General features: G+C 49.9%; 1 protein-coding gene across 1 annotated transcript; it reads left to right on the forward strand.

Moving 5' to 3' along the window:
• Window positions 1-910: 910 nt before the first annotated feature.
• On the forward strand, window positions 911-17,829 carry LOC132085414 (tetraspanin-15-like). The gene is made up of 8 exons (XM_059490880.1): window positions 911-1,191; window positions 3,533-3,718; window positions 7,149-7,223; window positions 8,378-8,473; window positions 10,162-10,275; window positions 11,883-11,936; window positions 12,442-12,558; window positions 16,798-17,829. The coding sequence occupies exons 1-8, from the start codon at window positions 1,111-1,113 to the stop codon at window positions 17,470-17,472; spliced, it is 1,398 nt and encodes a 465-aa protein (XP_059346863.1). The 5' UTR covers window positions 911-1,110; the 3' UTR covers window positions 17,473-17,829.
• The last annotated feature ends 1,811 nt before the right edge of the window (window positions 17,830-19,640 follow it).

A 19,640-nucleotide genomic window follows, 5' to 3' on the forward strand; every position in this document is an offset into this window, starting at 1 on the left:
TGAGGAACAGCAGGAGCAGCTCCAGGCTCTGCCTCCTCCCAAACCCCTGCAATTGGAATTGATTCCTTTGATCAGGGGCTCCCCTTAATTGGGGTCTCCCTTTTTTGGGGTCTCCCCTCGATAGGGGTCCCCCAAATTCCTGTCAAACCCCGCAGTCCCGCCAAGCTTGGCTCTTTGGGAAAGAATTTTCCAGATTTTGGGAAGTGAAGTTTTCACTCTGGGTTGTTCAAAGTGAAGGTGGAAAAATAATAAATTTGAGGTGTATCCAAAAAATAGAAAAATAAAATTTGAGTGGGATCTAAAAATCCAAAATTCAAGGCAAATTTAAAAAAAATTTTAAAAAATCGAGGCAAATAAATCAAAATCCAAGGGGCTGAAAAGGATCGAAAACTGAGGAGATCTAAAGGGTCAAAACTGGAGACCAAAATATTAAAATTCAGAAGTAAATAAAGAAAATTCAAAATCCAAGGGGCTGGGAAGGATCAAAAACTGAGGGGATAAAAAAAAAAAAAGGAAAAAAATAAAAAAAAAAAAAAAAAAAAAAAAAAAAAGGAAAAAAAATCAAAATCCCAAGGAATAAAAAGAATCCATCAATTCCAGGTCCCTGCGCGGCTGCAGCAGCCTCGGGAGCGCAGGTGGTTCCTCCTCAGTTTCTCCCGGGATTATTTATTTATCCCTGCTGGAAAATCCCTTCCCAGGCGCTCCTTCCCGCAGCCTCCAAAGGGTTAACGCGGCCGCGCTCGGCGCTGCGGGCGGAAACGGCCCCGGCTTCGAATCGCCCGCAGGAACCGCGGCCGGGACGGGCGGGAGCACCGGGGGTTCCCGATCCCCGCCGGAGGTTCCCGATCCCCACCGGGGGTTCCCGATCCCCGCCGGAGGTTCCCGATCCCCACCGGGGGTTCCCGATCCCCGCCGGAGGTTCCCGATCCCCACCGGGGGTTCCCGATCCCCGCCGGAGGTTCCCGATCCCCACCGGGGGTTCCCGATCCCCGCCGGGGGTTCCCGATCCCCGCCGGGAGCAGCCGGAGGTTCCCGATCCCCACCGGGGGTTCCCGATCCCCGCCGGAGGTTCCCGATCCCCGCCGGGATCGCGGCCGGGACGAGCCGGGCATGGGCCGGACCTGCCGCGAGTCCAATTTTTATTACTACAGCATCAAATTCGCGCTCTCCGCCTACGCCACGCTCTTTTCGGTACGTCCTTTCCCTTTTCCCCCCCATTTTCCCCCATTATTTCCCCATTTTCCCCCAATTTTTCCCCATTTTCCTCCCATTTTTCCCCCCGTTTCCCCCCCCATCTCCCCCCATTATTTCCCCATCTTTCCCCCATTTTTCCCCATTTCCCCCCCATTTTTCCTCTTTATTTCCCCATTTCCCCCATTTTCCCCGTGTTTCCCAGCGTTTTTTCACGTTTTCCCACGTTTTTTCCAACCGAAATTGCCTTTCCCAGCCCCTTTCGCTTTTCCGCGTCTCAATTTCCCCTTCCCAGACCCCAAATCCTTCAGGAAAACCCGCGGTGCCTCCAAACCCCCTGGACCACCCCAAACTGGGCAATTTAAGGCAATTTTGGGCTCCAAACGTGGCGATTTCGGGGTGAACCCGCCGGTCGTGGGGTTTTCTCCCACCTCATCCTCCCCCGTGATTCCCTTGTGGCCACGAGTCCCATTTGGAGCAGAAAAAAACTAAAAAAATTCAAATTTTTCACCCCCCAGGTGCCCCCTGCAGACATCGAGGGGGTTTCAGCCGCGTTTTTGCCGGAAAAATCCCAAACAAATGTAAATAAATTGAATTTTAGGCGGTTTTGAAACCCTGGACTCTGCTCGGGGCGGGATTTCCCCGCACCTGGGAGCTGCAAACACCTGCGGGAGGAAGGGAGGGGAAAACCGGGAATTCCGCCCCTTTTGGGGTCTCTTTTGGGGGTTTATTTTGGGTAATTCTGACTTTATTTCCAAATATTTCCTCCCCAGGGTTAAATAACCTCGGGGTGGGGCTGATTTTTCAGGTGTGAGCACAAAAATTCTTCTGCAGGTGCCCGGAAATGGTTTTAATTCCGGTTTTTATTGATTTTTGACACGTGAATGAGCTCGGCCACGGCCAAAAATCACCAAAATTTGGAATTTTTTGGGATTATCTCCCAGATTTTCCAGGCTCTGTCAGCTCCGAGGGGCCAGAGCTCTGTGACATTCCCAGAAACCCCAAAAATTCCGGATTTCTCCCACGTTTCTGGCTCTGGTGGAGTTTGGGTGGGATTTGTGCAATATTCCAAACAAATCCACAGCAAATCCCAACATTTGGGTTCCAAGGAGCCGATCCCTCCGAGTTTGGGGTTTCCCAGAGGTTTTTGGGGTGCTGAAGGAATTGAGGGGTTTTCCTCCCAATTCCACTCTGAGAATCGTGGATGAACCCTGGGAAAATTCCCAGATTTTTGGGGGAATTTTGGGAGAGCTCCATGGGGAATCCACCAGTGAGGGGCTCGGATTGGTCCAAAAAACGGGAAAGCAACCCCAAAAAATGGGAAAACAACCCCAAAAATCCCCATTTTGGATGGTTTAACCCCTCCCACCTCCATCCCTGGGATGTTCCCAGACAGGAATTCTGCTCCAGGGAATCCGGAGCCTTTCAGCCTGACCTAATTCTGGCCTCATTTGCATAATTACTGCCCAATTAATTGCTGGACAATTTCTTTTCCCACAAAACGGAGAGCGGATGTTTGAACTGACCCCGATAATCCTGAAAACCCCAAAAAATCCTAAATTTCATGGATTCGGAGTCACCTCCACAGTTGGGGATCCCAGGGAGGAAATTCCATGGATTCAGAGTCCAAACCAGCTCTAAGGAGTCTTCCTTGAAGAATTCTATGGATCCAGAGTTATTGCCATGGTTTGGGATCCGGAGGAGGGAATTCCATGGATCTGAAAAACCCTAAAAACCCCCAAAACCCCTGGAAATCCCCAAAACCCCTAAAAACCCTGAAAAACCCTGAAAAACCCCAAAACCCTGGAAATCCTGAGAAACCCTGAAAACCCCAAAAACCCTGAAAACCCCTAAAAACCCTGAAAACCCCAAAAAACCCTGAAAAACCCCAAAAAACCCTGAAAAACCCCAAAAAACCCTGAAAAACCCCAAAACCCTGGAAATCCCGAGAAACCCTGAAAACCCCAAAAACCCTGAAAACCCCTAAAAACCCTGAAAACCCCAAAAAACCCTGAAAAACCCCAAAAAACCCTGAAAAACCCCAAAACCCTGGAAATCCCGAGAAACCCTGAAAACCCCAAAAACCCTGAAAACCCCAAAAACCCTGGAAACCCTAAAAACCCCATAAATCCCAAGAATCTAGGACTAATTCCCGACTTTGCCCCGCGGCCGCTGCTGCTGGCGCTGGGCGCGTACGCGGAGGCGGAGCGGCGGCGGCACCGCACGCTCGAGGGGATTTTCCTAAAAACCCCAAACCCCTGGAAATCCCAGAACCCCTGAAAACCTGAAAAACCCCATAAATCCCATAAATCCCGGACTAATTCCCGACTTCGCCCCGCAGCTGCTGGGGCTGCTGCTGCTGGCGCTGGGCGCGTACGCGGAGGCGGAGCGGCAGCGGCACCGCACGCTCGAGGGGATTTTCCTGGCGCCGGCCGTGCTGCTGCTGCTGCTGGGGTCCTGCGTGTTCCTCGTGTCCTTCGTGGGCATGGTGGGCAGCCTGCGCGACAACCGCGCCCTGCTCCGCACGGTGAGCGCCGGCCGCGGGTTTGGGGGCGTCTCCGTGGATCCGGGGGTGCATCCATGGAATTCCGTGGATTGCGGGGTCATCTCTGTGGGATTCCGTGGGTCTGGGGTCATATCCATGGATTCGGGGTCACATCCATGGATTTGGGGTCGTCTCCATGGATCCGGGGTCATCTCCGTGGAATTCCGTGGATTTGGGGTCATCTCCATGGATCTGGGGTCGTCTCAATGGAATTCCATGGATTATGGGTCTTCTCCATGGATCCGGGGGCACATCCATGGAATACCCTGGATTTGGGGTCATCTCCATGGATCCGGGGGCACATCCGTAGAATTCCATGGATCTGGGGTCATCTCCATGGATTCCAGGGTCATCTCCATGGCTTGGGAATTCCATGGATCTGGGGTCATCTCCATGGACTTGGGGTCATCTCCATGGATTCCAGGGTCATCTCCATGGCTTGGGAATTCCATGGATCTGGGGTCATCTCCATGGACTTGGGGTCATCTCCATGGAATTCCTTGGATATCTCCAGGGATATCTCCATGGATTCCAGGGTAATCTCCACGGGACTGAGATCACCTCCATGGAATTCCCTGGATTTGGGGTCATCTCCATGCAATCCCATGGATCCGGGGTCATCTCCATGGTTAGGGAATTCCATGGATTTCGGGATCATCTCCATGGCTTGGGAATTCCATGGATCCCAGGGTCACCTCCATGGAATTCCATGTATTTGGGATCATCTCCTTGGATCCAGGGTCCTCTCCTTGGATCTGGGGTCACATACATGGAATTCCATGGATTTCGGGGTCACCTCCATGGATCTGAGGTCATCTCCATGGAATTCCATGGATCTAGGGTCATCTCCATGGAATTCCATGGATCTGGGGTCACCTCCATGGTTTGGGAATTCCACGGATCTGGGGTCATCTCCATGGATCCGGGGTCACATCCATGGAATTCCACGGATCCAGGGTCATCTCCAAGGAATTCCATGGATTCAGGGTCATCTCTATGGATTTTGGGGTCACCTGCATGGAATTCCATGGATCTGGGGTCATCTCCATGGTTTGGGAATTCCATGGATTTGGTGTCACCTCCATGGTTTGGGGATCCATGGAGGGAATTCCACAGCGTTTTCCCTCCCGAGGTCCACCCCGGGACGCGAATTCCCAAGAAAACAGAATTCCCAGGAAAATCCAATTCCCAGAAAATCCAGTTCCCGGCAGCACCTCCCCCTCCCTGCCCAAACCCTCCCGGATTTGTGGGCAGGGGCGCTGAAACGCCGGGAATTGCCGAGGGCAGGAAGGAGCAATCAGAGCCCTCGTGGGATGGGAATGGTCCCTTCCAGGAGAACTCCCAGAACAAAAGCAAATCAGGGAGAGAGGCCCTGGAGGAGCTCTTGGAGCCGAGCTGGGGCTGGCAGCTGCAGCTTTGGGGTTTTTTATGGAAAAGCGGGGAAATTGTGTTTAAAAGGATCCAGATTTGTGTTTTAAAGGATCCGGGATTGGATTTAAAAGGACTCAGAATTTGTCTTTAAAAGGATCTGGGATCATCTTTAAAAGGTTCTGGGATTTGGATTTAAAAGGACTTGGGATTTGTGTTTAAAAGGACCTGGGATCATGTTTAAAAGGATCTGGGATTGTCTTTAAAAGTCTCCAGGTCCATGTTTAAAAGGATCAGGATTTGTGTCTAAAAAGATCTGGGATGGTGTTTAAACCTGGATTTGTGTTTTAAAGGATTTGGGAATCTTGTTTAAAAGGATCCAGGGTTGTGTTTAAAACTGGATTTATGTTTGAACCTGGATTTCGGTTCCAAGGATCTGGGATTGGTGTTTAAACCTGGCTTTGGGTTTTAAAGGATCTGGGATTTTTTTTTAAGCCTGGATTTGGGTTCCAAGGATCTGGGATTGGTGTTCCAAAGGAGCTGGGCTGGTTTCTCCCTGGAGCTGTGCAATTCCCACCGGAATTTGGCTGATTTGTGCCTGCTCTGTGCAATTCCCACTGGAATTTGGCTGATTTGTGCCCGCTCGGGTGCAGCTGACAGCTCCATCCATCTCCCACCTCCACAGCATCCACTGGGAACGCGCCGGTCCCAACGGCCCCAAATCCCCGGGATCGATGGCCTGGAAACCCCAACCCCAACCCACGGGATTTGGGCTCCGGAGGGACAGGAATTCACCCCAAATTTTGCCCCGGAGGGACAGGATTAAAGCACCCAAATTCGGTGTCCTGGGGCTGGAACGTCCGGGTTTGGGGATAATTAAGGAGGAACCAAAGCTCGGAGATCGTTAAGGGAGGGAAGGAGCAGCTCCCACAGGGATCCATCAGTTCCCGAGGTTGCTGCAGGAATTGGGATTGATGAGCTCGTTAGCGGCCGCGTTAATTGAATCGGAATTGAGCGGCTCTGCCTGACTCAGCATGCAGGGCCGGAGGGAGATTTCCTCGGGAAGTTCCTCCAAGAAATCCAGAATTTGTTTGGACCCTCGGGCTCCTTCCCAGTCCCTTCCCAACCCTTCCTGATCCTTCCTAATATTTCCTGTTCCCTTCCTGTTCCCTTCCCAATCCTTCCTGATCCTTCCCACTCCCTTCCTGGTCCTTCCTGATTCCTTCCCAATTTTTCCTGATCCGTTCCAATCTCCCTTCCCAATCCCTTCCTGATCCTTCCCAATCCCTTCCTGGTCCTTCCTAATATTTCCCGTGCCCTTCCCAATCCCTTCTTGGTCCTTCCTGATTCCTTCCCAATTTTTCCTGATCCTTCCCAATCTCCCTTCCCAGTCCCTTCCTGATCCTTCCCAATCCCTTCCTGGTCCTTCCTAATATTTCCCGTGCCCTTCCCAATCCTTCCTGATTCTTTCCCAATCCCTTCTTGGTCCTTCCTGATTCCTTCCCAAGTTTTCCTGATCCTTCCCAATCTCCCTTCCCAATCCCTTCCTGATCCTTCCTTATCCTTCCTGATATTTCCTGTTCCCTTCCTTTTCCCTTCCCAATTTTTCCTGATCCTTCTCAATCTCCTTCCTGGTCTTTTCTGATCCTTCCCAATATTTCCTGATCCCTTCCCAATTCCCTTCCCAATCCTTCCTGATCCCTTCCCAGCCCCTTCTTGACCCTTCCTGATTCCTTCCCAATCCCTTTCCAATCCCTTCCTGGTCCTTCCTAATATTTCCCATCCCCTTCCCGATCCATTCCCATTCCCTTCCCGTTCCCTTCCTAGTTCCTTCCCAATCTTTCCTGATTCCTTCCCAATCCTTCCTGATTCCTTCCCAATCCCTTCCCGATGCCCTCTCTGGGATGGACGGTGACACACGGGGACACCAAGGTGGAATTTCCACCAGGATTCCAGGAAAATCCGGAATTCCAGTGGTGAATTCCTCATGTCCGGGTGTCCCATCGGGGTCGGATCCGTGACCATCCGTCCTCTCCTCCCACAGTTCTTCTGGGTGCTGCTGCTCATCTTCCTGACGGAGCTGCTGCTGATCCTGGTGGAGATCATCTTCGAGAGCAAGGTGGGACACGGACACGGACACGGCCGGGAATTCCATCGGCATTCCCGAAAATGGAACGGTTATTCCCAAAAATGGGATGGTCATTCCCAAAAATGGGATGGTTATTCCCGAAAATTCCATTGTCATCCCCAAAAATGGAATGGTCATTCCCAGAAATTCCATTGTCATACCCAAAAATTGAATGGTTATCCCCAAAAATGGGATGGTCATTCCCAAAAATTGAATCATTATTCCCAAAAATTCCATTGTCATTCCCAAAAATGGAATTTTTTTTATTCTTGACCATGGAATTGTCATTCCTAAAAACAGGATGGTCATTCCCAAAAATGGGATGGTTATTCCCAAAAATTCCATTGTCATTCCCAAGAAACAGAATGGTTATTCCCAAAAATTCCATTGTCATACCCAAAACCAGAATGGTCATCCCCTAAAACGGGATGGTCATTCCCAAAAAATGGAATTTTTTTTATTCTTGACCATGGAATTGTCCTTCCTGAAAACAGGATGGTCATTCCCAAAAATGGGATGGTTATTCCCAAAAATTGAATCATTATTCCCAAAAATTCCATTGTCATTCCCAAAAAACCAGAATGGTCATTCCCAAAAATTCCATTGCTATTCCCAAAAATGGAATTGTCATTCCTGAAAATTGAATTTTTATTCCTGGACATGGAATTGTTATTCCCAAAACTGGAATTGCAATTCCTCAGGATGGAACTCTGGGATGCAGCAGGAGTTTTAAAGTAAAATTAATTTAAAATCAATTTTAATTAATCGGGATGATATCAAAAGTGAATTAAAGGCCAGATAAAGGGGGAATTGTGGGAAGCACAAATCCCCCTCTGGAACAACGGATTTTCATCAAACCTTCAATCCCAAAATTAATTGGATTTCAGGTGAAATCAGCCACGACCAGCAATTAATTTCAATATGCAAATCAGCTTTGTTGATATGCAAATGAGGAACAGCAAAAATAAGGCAGATAAAAATTCCTTGGTTTGGATGAGGCAGGAATGGATCCGGACAGCTCCAAAAATGTGGATTTTATCCCAAAAAAATCACCTTGGGATGGGTAAATCCCTGCTCTGGTGTGGAAAATGTGGAATTTTGTGTTTCCCATGGATTTTCCCAACTTTTGTGTTTCTCCATCCCAGATGAACGAGGTTTTCCACTCCAACATCCAGGAGGGAATCCGGCACTACTACGACGACCTGGACTTCAAAAATATCCTGGATTTTGTGCAGGAAAAGGTTTGGATGGGAAACGGGGAGATTTCCCAAGGAATTCTCAATCCCATGCCCCATTTCCCCTGGTAATCCTGAATTTTCTGGATTTTCTCCCTGGATTTTCAGGATTTTCCCCCTGGATTTTCCCCCTGGATTTTCAGGATTTTTCCCTCTCTATTTTCAGGGTTTTCCCCCCTGGATTTTCAGGATTTTGCCCCTGGATTTTCCCATGGATTTCCCTGAAATTCCCTGGATTTTCAGGATTTTGTCCCTGGATTTTCAGTGTTTTCCCCTGGATTTTCAGGTTTTTCCTTGGAAAATGGGAGCAGAGGGAAAAACCTCTCCCAAAATCTGTTCCTGGATGATTTTGGTGCTTAAAAAATGGGGAAAATCCAGCCCAGGCTCATTTTTATTCCATGGAGGACTCGGGGTGACTTTGATTGGAATTTTTTTATCTTTGCTGCAGGAAACAAAGAGATTTTTTTTTTAATTTGAATTTTTTCCCTTTGTAGCTGCAGGATTTGATCCCAATTTATCCTGACAGGAAGAGAAATCCCTGAGGGGCTGGTGGGGATTTGTGGGGTGGCTGAGAGCCCCCAGATCCATCCCTGCCTCTGGAAAAAAGGGATTTGTCACCTGGAATTAAAGTGTGGAAATGGGGATGGGTCTGAACCCCTCTGAAATGGGGATAAATGGGAAAAATTCCCTTTTTTTTTAACGCTTAAACTTCCCTGGGAGCAGGGAAAATTGGGAAGGGGAATGGGATTGGAATTCTGGGATTGGGATAGATGGGATCCTAAAATTCCCTTTCCCCATCCCAGGTTTTTCCAGCCTGGCCTTGGGCACTTCCAAGGATCCAAAATTCCCTGGGAATTCCATCATCCCAATTAATTATGATCCCAATTAATGATCCCATTACCCTGAATCAATTCCCTGTTCTCCCAGTCCCTTTTCCAGGATTTTTAAGGAATTTCCAGGGCTGGAAAATTCCCTGGGAATTCCATCCCTGCCCTTCCCAGGGAGGGATTTCCCCCCAAAATCCCAACCCCAAATCCCTTTGAGGTGGGAATGCCTTCCCATTTCCCCTGGAATTTTGGGGTTTCCAGCCCTGTGTTTTTCGTGTGTTTTTCCTGGAATTTTGGGGTTTCCGGCCCTGTGTTTTTCCTGTGTTTTCCCTCTGTTTTTCCTGCAGTTTTTCCTGCAGTTTCCCCTGGAATTTTGGGCTTTTCCAGCTCTTTATTTTTCCAGTTTTTTTTCCTGTGTTTTCCCTGTGTTTTTCCTATTTCCCCTGGAATTTTGGGGTTTCCAGCTCTGTGTTTTCCCTGTGTTTTTCCTGGAATTTTGGGGTTCCCAGCTCTTTGTTTTCCCTGTGATTTTCCTTGTGATTTCCCTGTGTTTTTCCTGCAGTTTTTCCTGTGTTTTTGCTGTGTTTTTCCTGCAGTTTCCCCTGGAATTTTGGGGTTTCCAGCTCTGTGGTTTTCCTGTGTTTTTCCTGTGTTTTTGCTGTGTTTTTCCTGCAGTTTCCTCTGGAATTTTGGGGTTCCAAGCTCTTTGTTTTCCCTGTGTTTTCCCTGCAGTTTTCCTGCTGTGGAGGGGATGAATTCCGGGACTGGGAGGTGAATCAGTACCTGGCATTTTGGGGTTTCCAGCTCTGTGTTTTCCCTGTGTTTTCCCTGTGATTTTCCTGTGTTTTCCCTGTGTTTTCCCTGCAGTTTTCCTGCTGTGGAGGGGATGAATTCCGGGACTGGGAGGTGAACCAGTACCACCGGTGCAACGGCAGCGGGGCCCTGGCCTGCGGGGTGCCCCACTCGTGCTGCGTCCGAGGGGTGAGTGGGAAACGGCCCAAAAATCCAGGGAAAAATCCCAGAAATCCAGGGGGAAAAAATCCCAGAATTTCTGGTGAAATGTCCCAGAATTCCAGGGAAAATATCCCAGAAATCCAGGGAAAAAATCCCAAAATTCCTGGGGGAGATCCCCTCCTTCCCCACTCCTGCTGTGTCAGAGCAGGGGGTCCCAAAATTCCTGGGGAAATATCCCAAAACTCCAGGGAAAAAAAATCCCAAGATTCCAGGGAAAATATCCCAGAATTCCTGGGAGAAATATCCCAGAAATTCCTGGGGAAGTATCCCAGAAATCCAGGGAAAAAAATCTCAAAATTCCAGAGAGAAATCCCAAAATTCCAGGGACAATATCCCAGAATGCCAGGGAAAAAAAGTCCCAAAATTCCAGGGAAAATATACCAGAATTGCAGGGGAAAAAAACCCCAAAATTCCAGGAGAAAAATCCCAGAATTCCATGGGGAAAATATCCCAGAATTCCAGGGAAAAATCCCAAAATTTGAGGGAAAAAACATCCCAGAATTCAAGGGAAAAATATCCCAGAATTCCAGGGAAAAATCCCAAAATTCCCAGGGAATTCCCCTCCAAAATTTTGCAGAGCAAACTTTTGCTAAAAATGAATTTCATCCAGCCCTCCTCCAGGATTCCATCCCAGGACGAAACCTCAGGATCCTGAAAATCCCCAAATATCCCAGAGCAAGGCCAGGAAAGTTTGGGATAAGTCCCAAAAAGGCAGCGAGGTGAATTCCTCATCAATCCCTCATTGTTCTTAATGGAGAAACAGGGAAATGTGAAGGGGTTTAATTAGGCTGATATGCAAATGAGATGCAGATTTGAGCTGCTCTCTAATCAAGGCCTTGATTGAGGCTCCTGGAGATGGAATTCCTGCAGGGAGCTTTTTTGGGGGGTTTTTGGGATAATTTGGTAAAAATAAAACCTGAGCAGGGGGAAGGGAGAGGGAAAAATTCCCTTAATCCAGAGGGGGAGAAATTGGGGAGGTTTTTTTGGGAATGCTGAAGGAGCCTCCATCCCTTATCCCACATCCCTCCCCAGCTCTCCTGGAGCCCCTTTCAGGCCCTGGAATGTTCTGGAAGCTCTCCCTGGAATTTCCCTTCTCCATTCCCAGCTCTCCCAGCCCCGCTCCAGAACCCTGGAATGGTTTGGGAATGGGATTTGCCCTCAGCCCCAGGGACACCCCAAATTCCGAGGGGCCCCTCCAGAATTCCCAATTTCCTTTGGAATTCTGGTGATTTCCCATGTTAACCCCGCCCCTATCCCTGGTTAACCCCGCCCCTATCCCTGGTTAACCCCGCCCCTATCCTGGGTTAACCCCACCCCTATCCTGGGTTAACCCCACCCCTATCCTGGGTTAACCCCACCCCTATCCCGGGTTAACCCCACCCCTATCCTGGGTTAACCCCACCCCTATCCCTGGTTAACCCCGCCCCTATCCTGGGTTAACCCCACCCCTATCCCTGGTTAACCCCGCCCCTATCCTGGCTTAACCCCGCCCCTATCCCGGGTTAACCCCACCCCTATCCCGGGTTAACCCCGCCCCTATCCCGGGTTAACCCTTCCCGTGCCATTCCCCACAGGCTCGCGGAGCGGTTGTGAACACCCTGTGCGGGTACCGCGCCCTGGACAAGGAGGTGAATTTTGGATATTTTTGAGAATTTTCTGCTCTTTTTTCCCCCCAAATCCCAAAAATCCAACTCTCCCTGCGGGAATTCCCCTTCCTCAATCCGTTTTGGGGCTTTCCCCGGGAATTTTGGGGCATTTTTGGTGCTCTGGGATTCTCACCTGGGAGTGGCCTCAGCCCTTCCCAGCGGGAGAGGGATCCAGGGATCAGCCCAGTGCAGAGATGTGGGAATTCCTGGTGGCAGAATTCCCTGCAGAAATGTGGTAATTCCTGGCAGAAATGTGGGAATTCCTTACAGGAATTCCTTACAGGAATTCCCAGCTCGGGCAGGCCCCATCTGAGGGAGTTGGACGCTCCAGGATATCTCAGAGCCCCAAAGTTGGGATTTGTTGCCACCTCAGCTCCTTTGGAAGCCCCAGAACAAAAACCTCTCCCTTGGGGCAATGATTTGGGTCCAAATCCCCCAACCTGAGCCAAAATTCCCGGGAATTTGTGATGCCATCTCCTCTTGGCAGCGCCTGGAGCTGCTGGGCACCATCCACGTGCGGGGCTGCATCCACGCCGTGGGGCTCTGGCTCAAGGACAACTTCCAGGCCACGCTGGCCATCGTCTGCTCCCTGCTGCTGCCCCAGGTACGCCTCAAATCCCACATTCCCAAATCCCCAAATGCCCAAATTCCAGCTGCAGTTCCCAAATTCCCGCTGCAATTCCCGATCCCAGCTGCAGTTCCCGGGATCAGGGGTGACCCTGCAGTTTTGGGGTTCTCAGTGCTGAGGGTTCGGCTCCTTTTCCTTGCTGGATGTGGAAAAATCCTTTGGGATACCAAAAAATCCTTTGGTGGGGCAGGGAAAGTCATCCCGAGGCCTGGTCCATTAACAGCAGGCTGCTAATTGGGAATGCTAATGAGGAATGCTAATGGGGAATGCTAATGGGGAGAAATCCACGGGAATGGAGCCCTGATGGGTCTGGAGTGGTTAATGGGGAATGCTGGGGGGAGAAATTGGGAATGCTGATGGAGCTGGAGAGGTGCCTTAATGGGGAATGGTGGGGGCAAAAATCACTGGAATGATGGGGGCAAATCCCTGGAATGCTGATGGAACTGCAGTGGCAAATCCCTGAATGCTGCTGGGATCCAGCACCGAGCAGGAGCTGCTCCTGCAGCTTGGGGAGAATCCAGGATCCCCCAAATCCAGGAGCATCCCAGCCCTTTTAAAGGGAAAACTCCAATCCCATGGGAGAGGTTTTGTTCATTTCCCCTCCACTGTGGGTCAGGCACAAACTCTGCCTCCATCCATCCATCATCCATCCACCATCCATCCATCCATCCATCCATCCATCCATCCATCCATCATCCATCCATCCATCCATCCATCCATCCATCCATCCATCCATCCACCATCCATCCATCCATCCATCCATCCATCCATCCATCCATCCATCATCCATCCATCCATCATCCATCCATCCATCATCCATCCATCATCCATCCATCCATCCATCCATCCATCCATCCATCCATCCATCCACCATCCATCCATCCATCCATCCATCATCCAACATCCATCCATCCATCATCCATCCAACCATCCATCCATCCATCATCCATCCATCCATCCATCCATCCATCCATCCATCCATCCATCCATCCATCCCTGTGAATTTTTGTCTGTCTGTCCCATCCATTCCATCCCTGTGAGTTATTGTCCCTCTGTCCCATCCATCCCTGTGAGTTATTGTCCGTCTGTCCCTCCCTCCCTCCCCGCAGTGCCGGAGATGGACGAGCCCGTTCCGTGGAAATCGCGGAATTTTCGCCCACCGGGCGTTTTCCATCTCCGGCTGACAGGGATGGAGAACGTTCAGCGTTTCCTGGGAAGATTAATTTGGGATTTGTTCCTTCTCCAGCCTCCCCCAGGCTCCGGGGGGAGGGAAAAGGGAACGAATGGGGGATTTGGGATTTTTCCATCCGAGCGCTGCAGAAATCCCGATGTAGGGAATGGAAAGCCAAAAAATGAGGGGGAAAAACCCCAATTTGGGTTTTGTAAACTCTGGGGAAGTTCAACATTCCAGGATCCAGCCAGAACTGGGGAATGTTCCCAAATTCCCATGGAAAAGGTTTTTGTTTTTTTTTTTTTTTTTTAATGGAATCCCATAAACTCCTGGGATTTATGGATTTTTTTATGGATTCCCAAAGCTCCTGAGAATTATGGATTTTTTATGGGGTCCCGAAGCTTTTGGGATTTATGGATTTTTTAGGGATTCCCATAAACTCCCAGGTTTTATGGAATTTTTATGGATTCCCAAAGCTTCTGGGATTTATCGATTTTTTTAGGGATTCCCATAAACTCCTGGGATTTATGGATTTTTAATGGATTCCCATAAATTCCTGGAATTTATGGATTCCCAAAGCTTTTGGGATTTATGTTTTTTTTTACGGATTCCCATAAACTCCTGGGATTTATGGATTTTTTTAGGGATTCCCATAAACTCCTGGGATTTATGGATTCCCAAAGCTCCTGGGATTTCTTTACCCCCTGGATCAATAAAAAATCCTTTTCCATGGATTTGCCCCCCTTGGGCGCTGAAATTCCACCCAGGAAGAACAGGCACATCCCTCCATCCCAAACCCCACAATTCCAGGATCCCAATCCCAGATAAAATTCCATTTTCTGGTTTTCCAGCCCAGCCTGCCCCGCTGTGCTCCCGTTTCCCCGCGGTGCCGTAAGCGCGGAGCCGATATTGGATCCATCCATAACCGTGACAGGAACGGGGATTTGGGATCGGGAACGGGAACGGGGCCGTGACGCAGAGCAGGGGCGGGAAAGGGGGGGTTATATGGTTTTATTCCCTTTTATTGCCCGTTTTCCTTGGGATTTGGGATTTTAGATGGTTTTATTCCCTTTTATTCCCCCATTTTCTCTGGGATTCACGATCCTGACTGAAGCCTTTGCATGGTTTTATTCCCTTTTATTCACCATTTTCCCTGGGATTTGGGATCTTGGATGGTTTTATTCCCTTTTATTCCCCATTTTCTCTGGGATTTGCGATCTTGGATGGTTTTATTCCTCATTTTCTCTGGGATTTGGGATCCTGGCTAAAACCTTTGGGTGGTTTCATTCCCTTTTATTCTCCATTTGCTCTGGGATTTGGGGTCATGACTGAGGGGTTTGGATCATTTTATTCCCTTTTATTCCCCATTTTCTCTAGGATTTGGGATCTTGGTTTTATTCCCTTTTATTCCCTGTTTTCTCTGGGATGTGGGATCTTGGATGGTTTTGTTCCCCATTTTCTCTGGGATTTGAGATCCTGACTGAAGCCTTTGGATGGTTTTATTCCCTTCCAAAATTCCCTATTTTCTTTGGGATTTGGGATCTTAAATGGTTTTATTTCTTTTTATTCTCCATTTTCTCTGGGATTCAGGATCCTGACTAAAGCCTTTGGATGGTTTCATTCCCTTCCTGAAATCCCCACTTTCTTTGGGATTTGGGATCCTGACGGAGGGGTTCAGATGGTTTTATTCCCTTTTATTCCCCATTTTCTCTGGGATTTGGGATCTTGGATGGCTTTATTCCTTTTTATTTTATTCCCTTTGGTTCCCCATTTTCTCTGGGATTTGGGATCCTGGCTAAAGCCTTTAGAAGGTTTTATTCCCTTCCAAAATTCCCCATTTTCTCTGGGATTTGGGATTGGGTTTGGATGGTTTTATTCCCTTCCACAATTCCCATTTTTTCCGGGATTCCTCAGCAGAGCAGCAGGAGCCATCCCAGCCCCAGCCCCGGCTCTGTTTCCATGGAATTCACACACAAATCCTTCCAGGAGGCGAAAATGCCAAATTTGCCCCAAATCCCCCATTTCAAAGGGTTTTTCTGGCTCTGGGGGATCGGTATTGGGATTTTAATGGGGACTGGTGACAGTTCCATAATGGGAACGAGGCTGCAGCCGACACCATGGAAATGGGATTGCAAACACCAAATTCCAAAGGATTCGCTCGGGGTGGGGATCAGCACAATCCCATTATTAATTATCCCATTATTAATTATCCCATTATTAATTATCCCATTATTATCCCCTTATCCCAGTGCTGTCCCTGACCCTTTTAGGATATCCCTGACCCCTTTAGGATATTTCTGACCCCATTAGGATATCCCTGACCCTTTTGAGATGTCCCTGTCCCCTTTTAGGACATCCCTGACCCTTTTAGGACATCCCTGCCCCCTTTTGAGATATCCCCCACCCTTTTAAGATATTCCTGACCCCTTTAGGATGTCACTGACCCTTTTGGGGTCTCTCTGATGCCTTTGGGGTGTCCCTGTCCCCTTTTAAGATATCCCTGACCCTTTTGGGGTGTTCTTGACCCCTTTTTGGATATTCCTGACCCCTTTAGGATATCCCTGTCCTCTTTTGGGGTCTCTCTGATGCCTTTGGGGTGTGCCTGTCCCCATTTAGGACATCCCTGACCCCTTTGGGATGTCCCTGATCGCATTAGGGATCTCCTTGATGCCTTTGGGGTGTCCCTGACCCCTTTAGGATATTCATGCCCCTTTTGGGGTCTCCCTGTCCCTTTTGGGCTGTCCCTGACCCCATTAGGATATCCCTCACCCTTTTGGGGTGTCCCTATCCCCTTTAGGATATCCCTGTCCCCTTTAGGACATCCCTGACCCTTTTGGGGTGTCTCTGTCCCCTTTGGGGTCTCCCTGACCCTTTTGGGGTGTCCCTGACCCCTTTTAGGCTATCCTTGACACCTTTGGGATACCCCTGTCCCCTTTTAGGATATCCCTGTCCCATTTGGGGTCTCCTTGCCCCTTTTGGGACCCCTTTAGGATCTCCGTGACCCTTTTGGGATGCCCCTGACCCTTTAGGGCTTCTCTCCCCAGGTGCTGGGTCTGGCCATGGCCTGGCTGCACTGGCAGCAGCTGAACGAGCTCCGTTCCCGCTGGGATTTCGTGGATTCCCGGCCGGGCCCGGGCGCGGCCGCGCTGGATCTGAGCGGAGCCGGCTGCTGCTGGTGCCTGCCCCGGGACGGCGGCTACGGCAGCACCGGGAGCACCGGGAACACCGGGAGTAACGGGAATGACGGGGACTACGGGAATAACAGGGACACCGGAGACACCGGGAATAACGGGAATGATGAGAGCACCAGGAAAAACGGGAATAATGGGGACTACGAGAGCACCGGGAATGACGGGGACACCGGGAACATGGAGAGCGCTGGGAGCACCGGGAGCTGCAGGAGCACCGGGAATAACGGGATGGACGGGGACAATGGAGACACCGGGAGTGCCGGGAGCATTGGGAGTACCGGGAATAACGGGAATGGCGGGAGCACCAGGAATAATGGGAATGACCGGGACACCGGGAGCACCGGGAATAACGGGAATGGTGGGGACAGCTGGAACAGTGGGGACACCGGGATCATCGGGAACAACGGGAACAGCTGGAATGGCGGGGACACCGGGAGCATCAGGAATAACGGGAGCACCGGCAATGGCGGCTGGGAGGAGGAGGAGGAGGAGTTGGATGAAGGAGCCGCCTTCCTCCGCAAAGTGTGAGGAGTGCTCGGACTCGGACTCATAGCAGAGCGCGGAAAAAAATGGGATTTTTCCTCTCAGGTCCCGAATTTTCTTTGTGAAAAAACAGGAATTTTTCATATTTTGGAAATAGGAAAATTTCGTGGATTTCCTGTGGGAAAATTGGGAAAAAATTGGGGTTTTTTATTCTCAGCTCCCATTGAGAAAATGGGTAAAAATAGGATTTTTCCTCTCAGGTCGTGGATTTCCTTTGGGAAAATTGGGGAAAAATTTGTGGTTTTTTATTCTTAGCTCATGTTGGGAAAATTGTAAAAAAATGGGATTTTTACTCTCATCTCCCATTGAGAAAATTGGAAAAAATGGGATTTTTTTCTCTCAGGTTGTGGATTTCCTTTGGTAAAACTGGGAGAAAATTGGGATTTTTTTCCTCTCAGCTCCTGTTGGGAAAAATGTAAAAAAAAAGGGATTTTTCCTCTCAGGTCCTGTATTTCCTTTGGGCAAACTAGGATGAAATGGGATGGGATTTATTGATGTTCCCATAAAAGGCTGCAGGGAGCGGGGCCGACCGTGAAATCATGGGGTGGAAGGGAAAACGTGGAATTGGGAACAATTCCAGGGGAAATCCTGACCCCAAACCTGCCATGGGGAAATCCTGACCCCAAACCTGCCATGGGGAAATCCTGACCCTAAACCTGGGAGGGATCCCTTGGGGGCTGAGCTTGGCTCTCCAGGGGATTTGGGATCATCCCACGGATGGGGATTTGGGATCATCTCAGTGCTGGATTTGGCATCATCCCTGTGCTGTATTTGGGATCACCCCACTGAGGGGATTTGGGATCATCCCATGGATGGGGTTTGGGATCATCCTACTGAGGGGATCTGGGATCATCCCATGGATGGGGTTTGGGATCACCCCACTGAGGGGATCTGGGATCATCCCACAGCTGGAGCTCCCTGCCGTTCCCTAAACTCCAGAGCAGTTCCCTCCCGAATCCCCCAAACCCCACAGAAATAAATCCCCCAAACCCCACAAACCCAAACCCTGCAGCCTGGGCTGGATTTCCCCCATCCCAGCGATCCCACACGGAATCCCCATCCCCGTGTGGGGCCGATCCCGTGGGTTCCCCCCTTTGCCTCCCCCGGAGCTCCCGTGATGCTCCGGCCGCCATCGATCCGTCGGCATCGGGATCGCTGGGATGCTGCGAGGGCAGCTCTGACTCCTGCCAGTCCCGACTTCGCCGACCCCGCAGCCCGATCCCAAAGCTGTCCCTGGGGAGCCTCGGGTGAGTTTGGAAAATTGGGAAATTGTGTTTTTGGGATTTCACGGGATCGGGGCTGGCGCTTTGGGGTCGCTGGCAGAGCAGCTCTGACTCCTGGCAATCGCACGTTTCCCTGACCCCACAGCCTGATCCCAAATCTCTGTTTGGGGAGCTCCAGGTGAGTTTGGAAGGCGAAATCTGATTTTTGGGGAAATTTCCTTTTTGGGATTTTGTGGGATTGGGGTTGGCACTTTGGGGTCGCTGGCAGAGCAGCTCTGACTCCCATCAACCCCACTTTTCCCTGACCTCACAACCCGATCCCAAATCTCTTTTTGGGGAGTTCCAGGTGAGTTTGGAAGGGGAAATCTCCCTTTTGGGGAAATCTCCCTTTTGGGGAAATCTCCTTTTGGGGTCTCCCAGGATCGGGGGCAGCACTGGGTTTGCTTTCCCTGCCCGGATTTCCCTGGAATTCCCGTTGGGTTTTCCAGCTCCAGTTCCTCCTCCTGGCTGGGTTTTGGGGATTTAGGGGGGAAAATCTCCATGTGGGAAAAATCCCAGATGTCCGAGCCCGGGATCGATCGGGAGCCTCCATTTAACCGTGCCTAACAAAGCCTGGCTTTACCCGGGGGCTCTTTGTGCTTCCAGCTCATCCAGATCCCCCAAAATCCCATTTTATCTCAGTTTAAAGGATTTGTACCCCAATCCATCACCCAGGAACCCCAATCTGCCGAGATTTCCTGGGGATTGGGATTTTTTATTTTTTAAAAGATAATTTTTAGAGTAAAGCTATTCCTGGGGGCATTTTGCTGCTTTTTGTGCTTTTCCAGCTTCCTGAAATCCTCAGGTTCACCCCAGAATGTTCTTGGGAAGCCAAGGCTCAATGTTATCCCTAAAACTGCCCAGTTTGGGGTTTCCCTCCTGAGGAAAAAC

The sequence above is a fragment of the Ammospiza nelsoni genome, chromosome 30, assembly GCF_027579445.1.
Source record: "Ammospiza nelsoni isolate bAmmNel1 chromosome 30, bAmmNel1.pri, whole genome shotgun sequence".
NCBI classification, from domain to species: domain Eukaryota; kingdom Metazoa; phylum Chordata; class Aves; order Passeriformes; family Passerellidae; genus Ammospiza; species Ammospiza nelsoni.

What these genes read in the sequence shown, in the direction of transcription:
- LOC132085414 (XM_059490880.1), top strand. Translation starts at nt 1,111, where the DNA reads ATGGGCCGGACCTGCCGCGAGTCCAATTTTTATTACTACAGCATCAAA. An exon ending in CCTACGCCACGCTCTTTTCG is followed by an intron (nt 1,192 to 3,532) that starts GTACGTCCTTTC and finishes TTCGCCCCGCAG; the next exon opens with CTGCTGGGGCTGCTGCTGCT. An exon ending in AGATCATCTTCGAGAGCAAG is followed by an intron (nt 7,224 to 8,377) that starts GTGGGACACGGA and finishes TCTCCATCCCAG; the next exon opens with ATGAACGAGGTTTTCCACTC.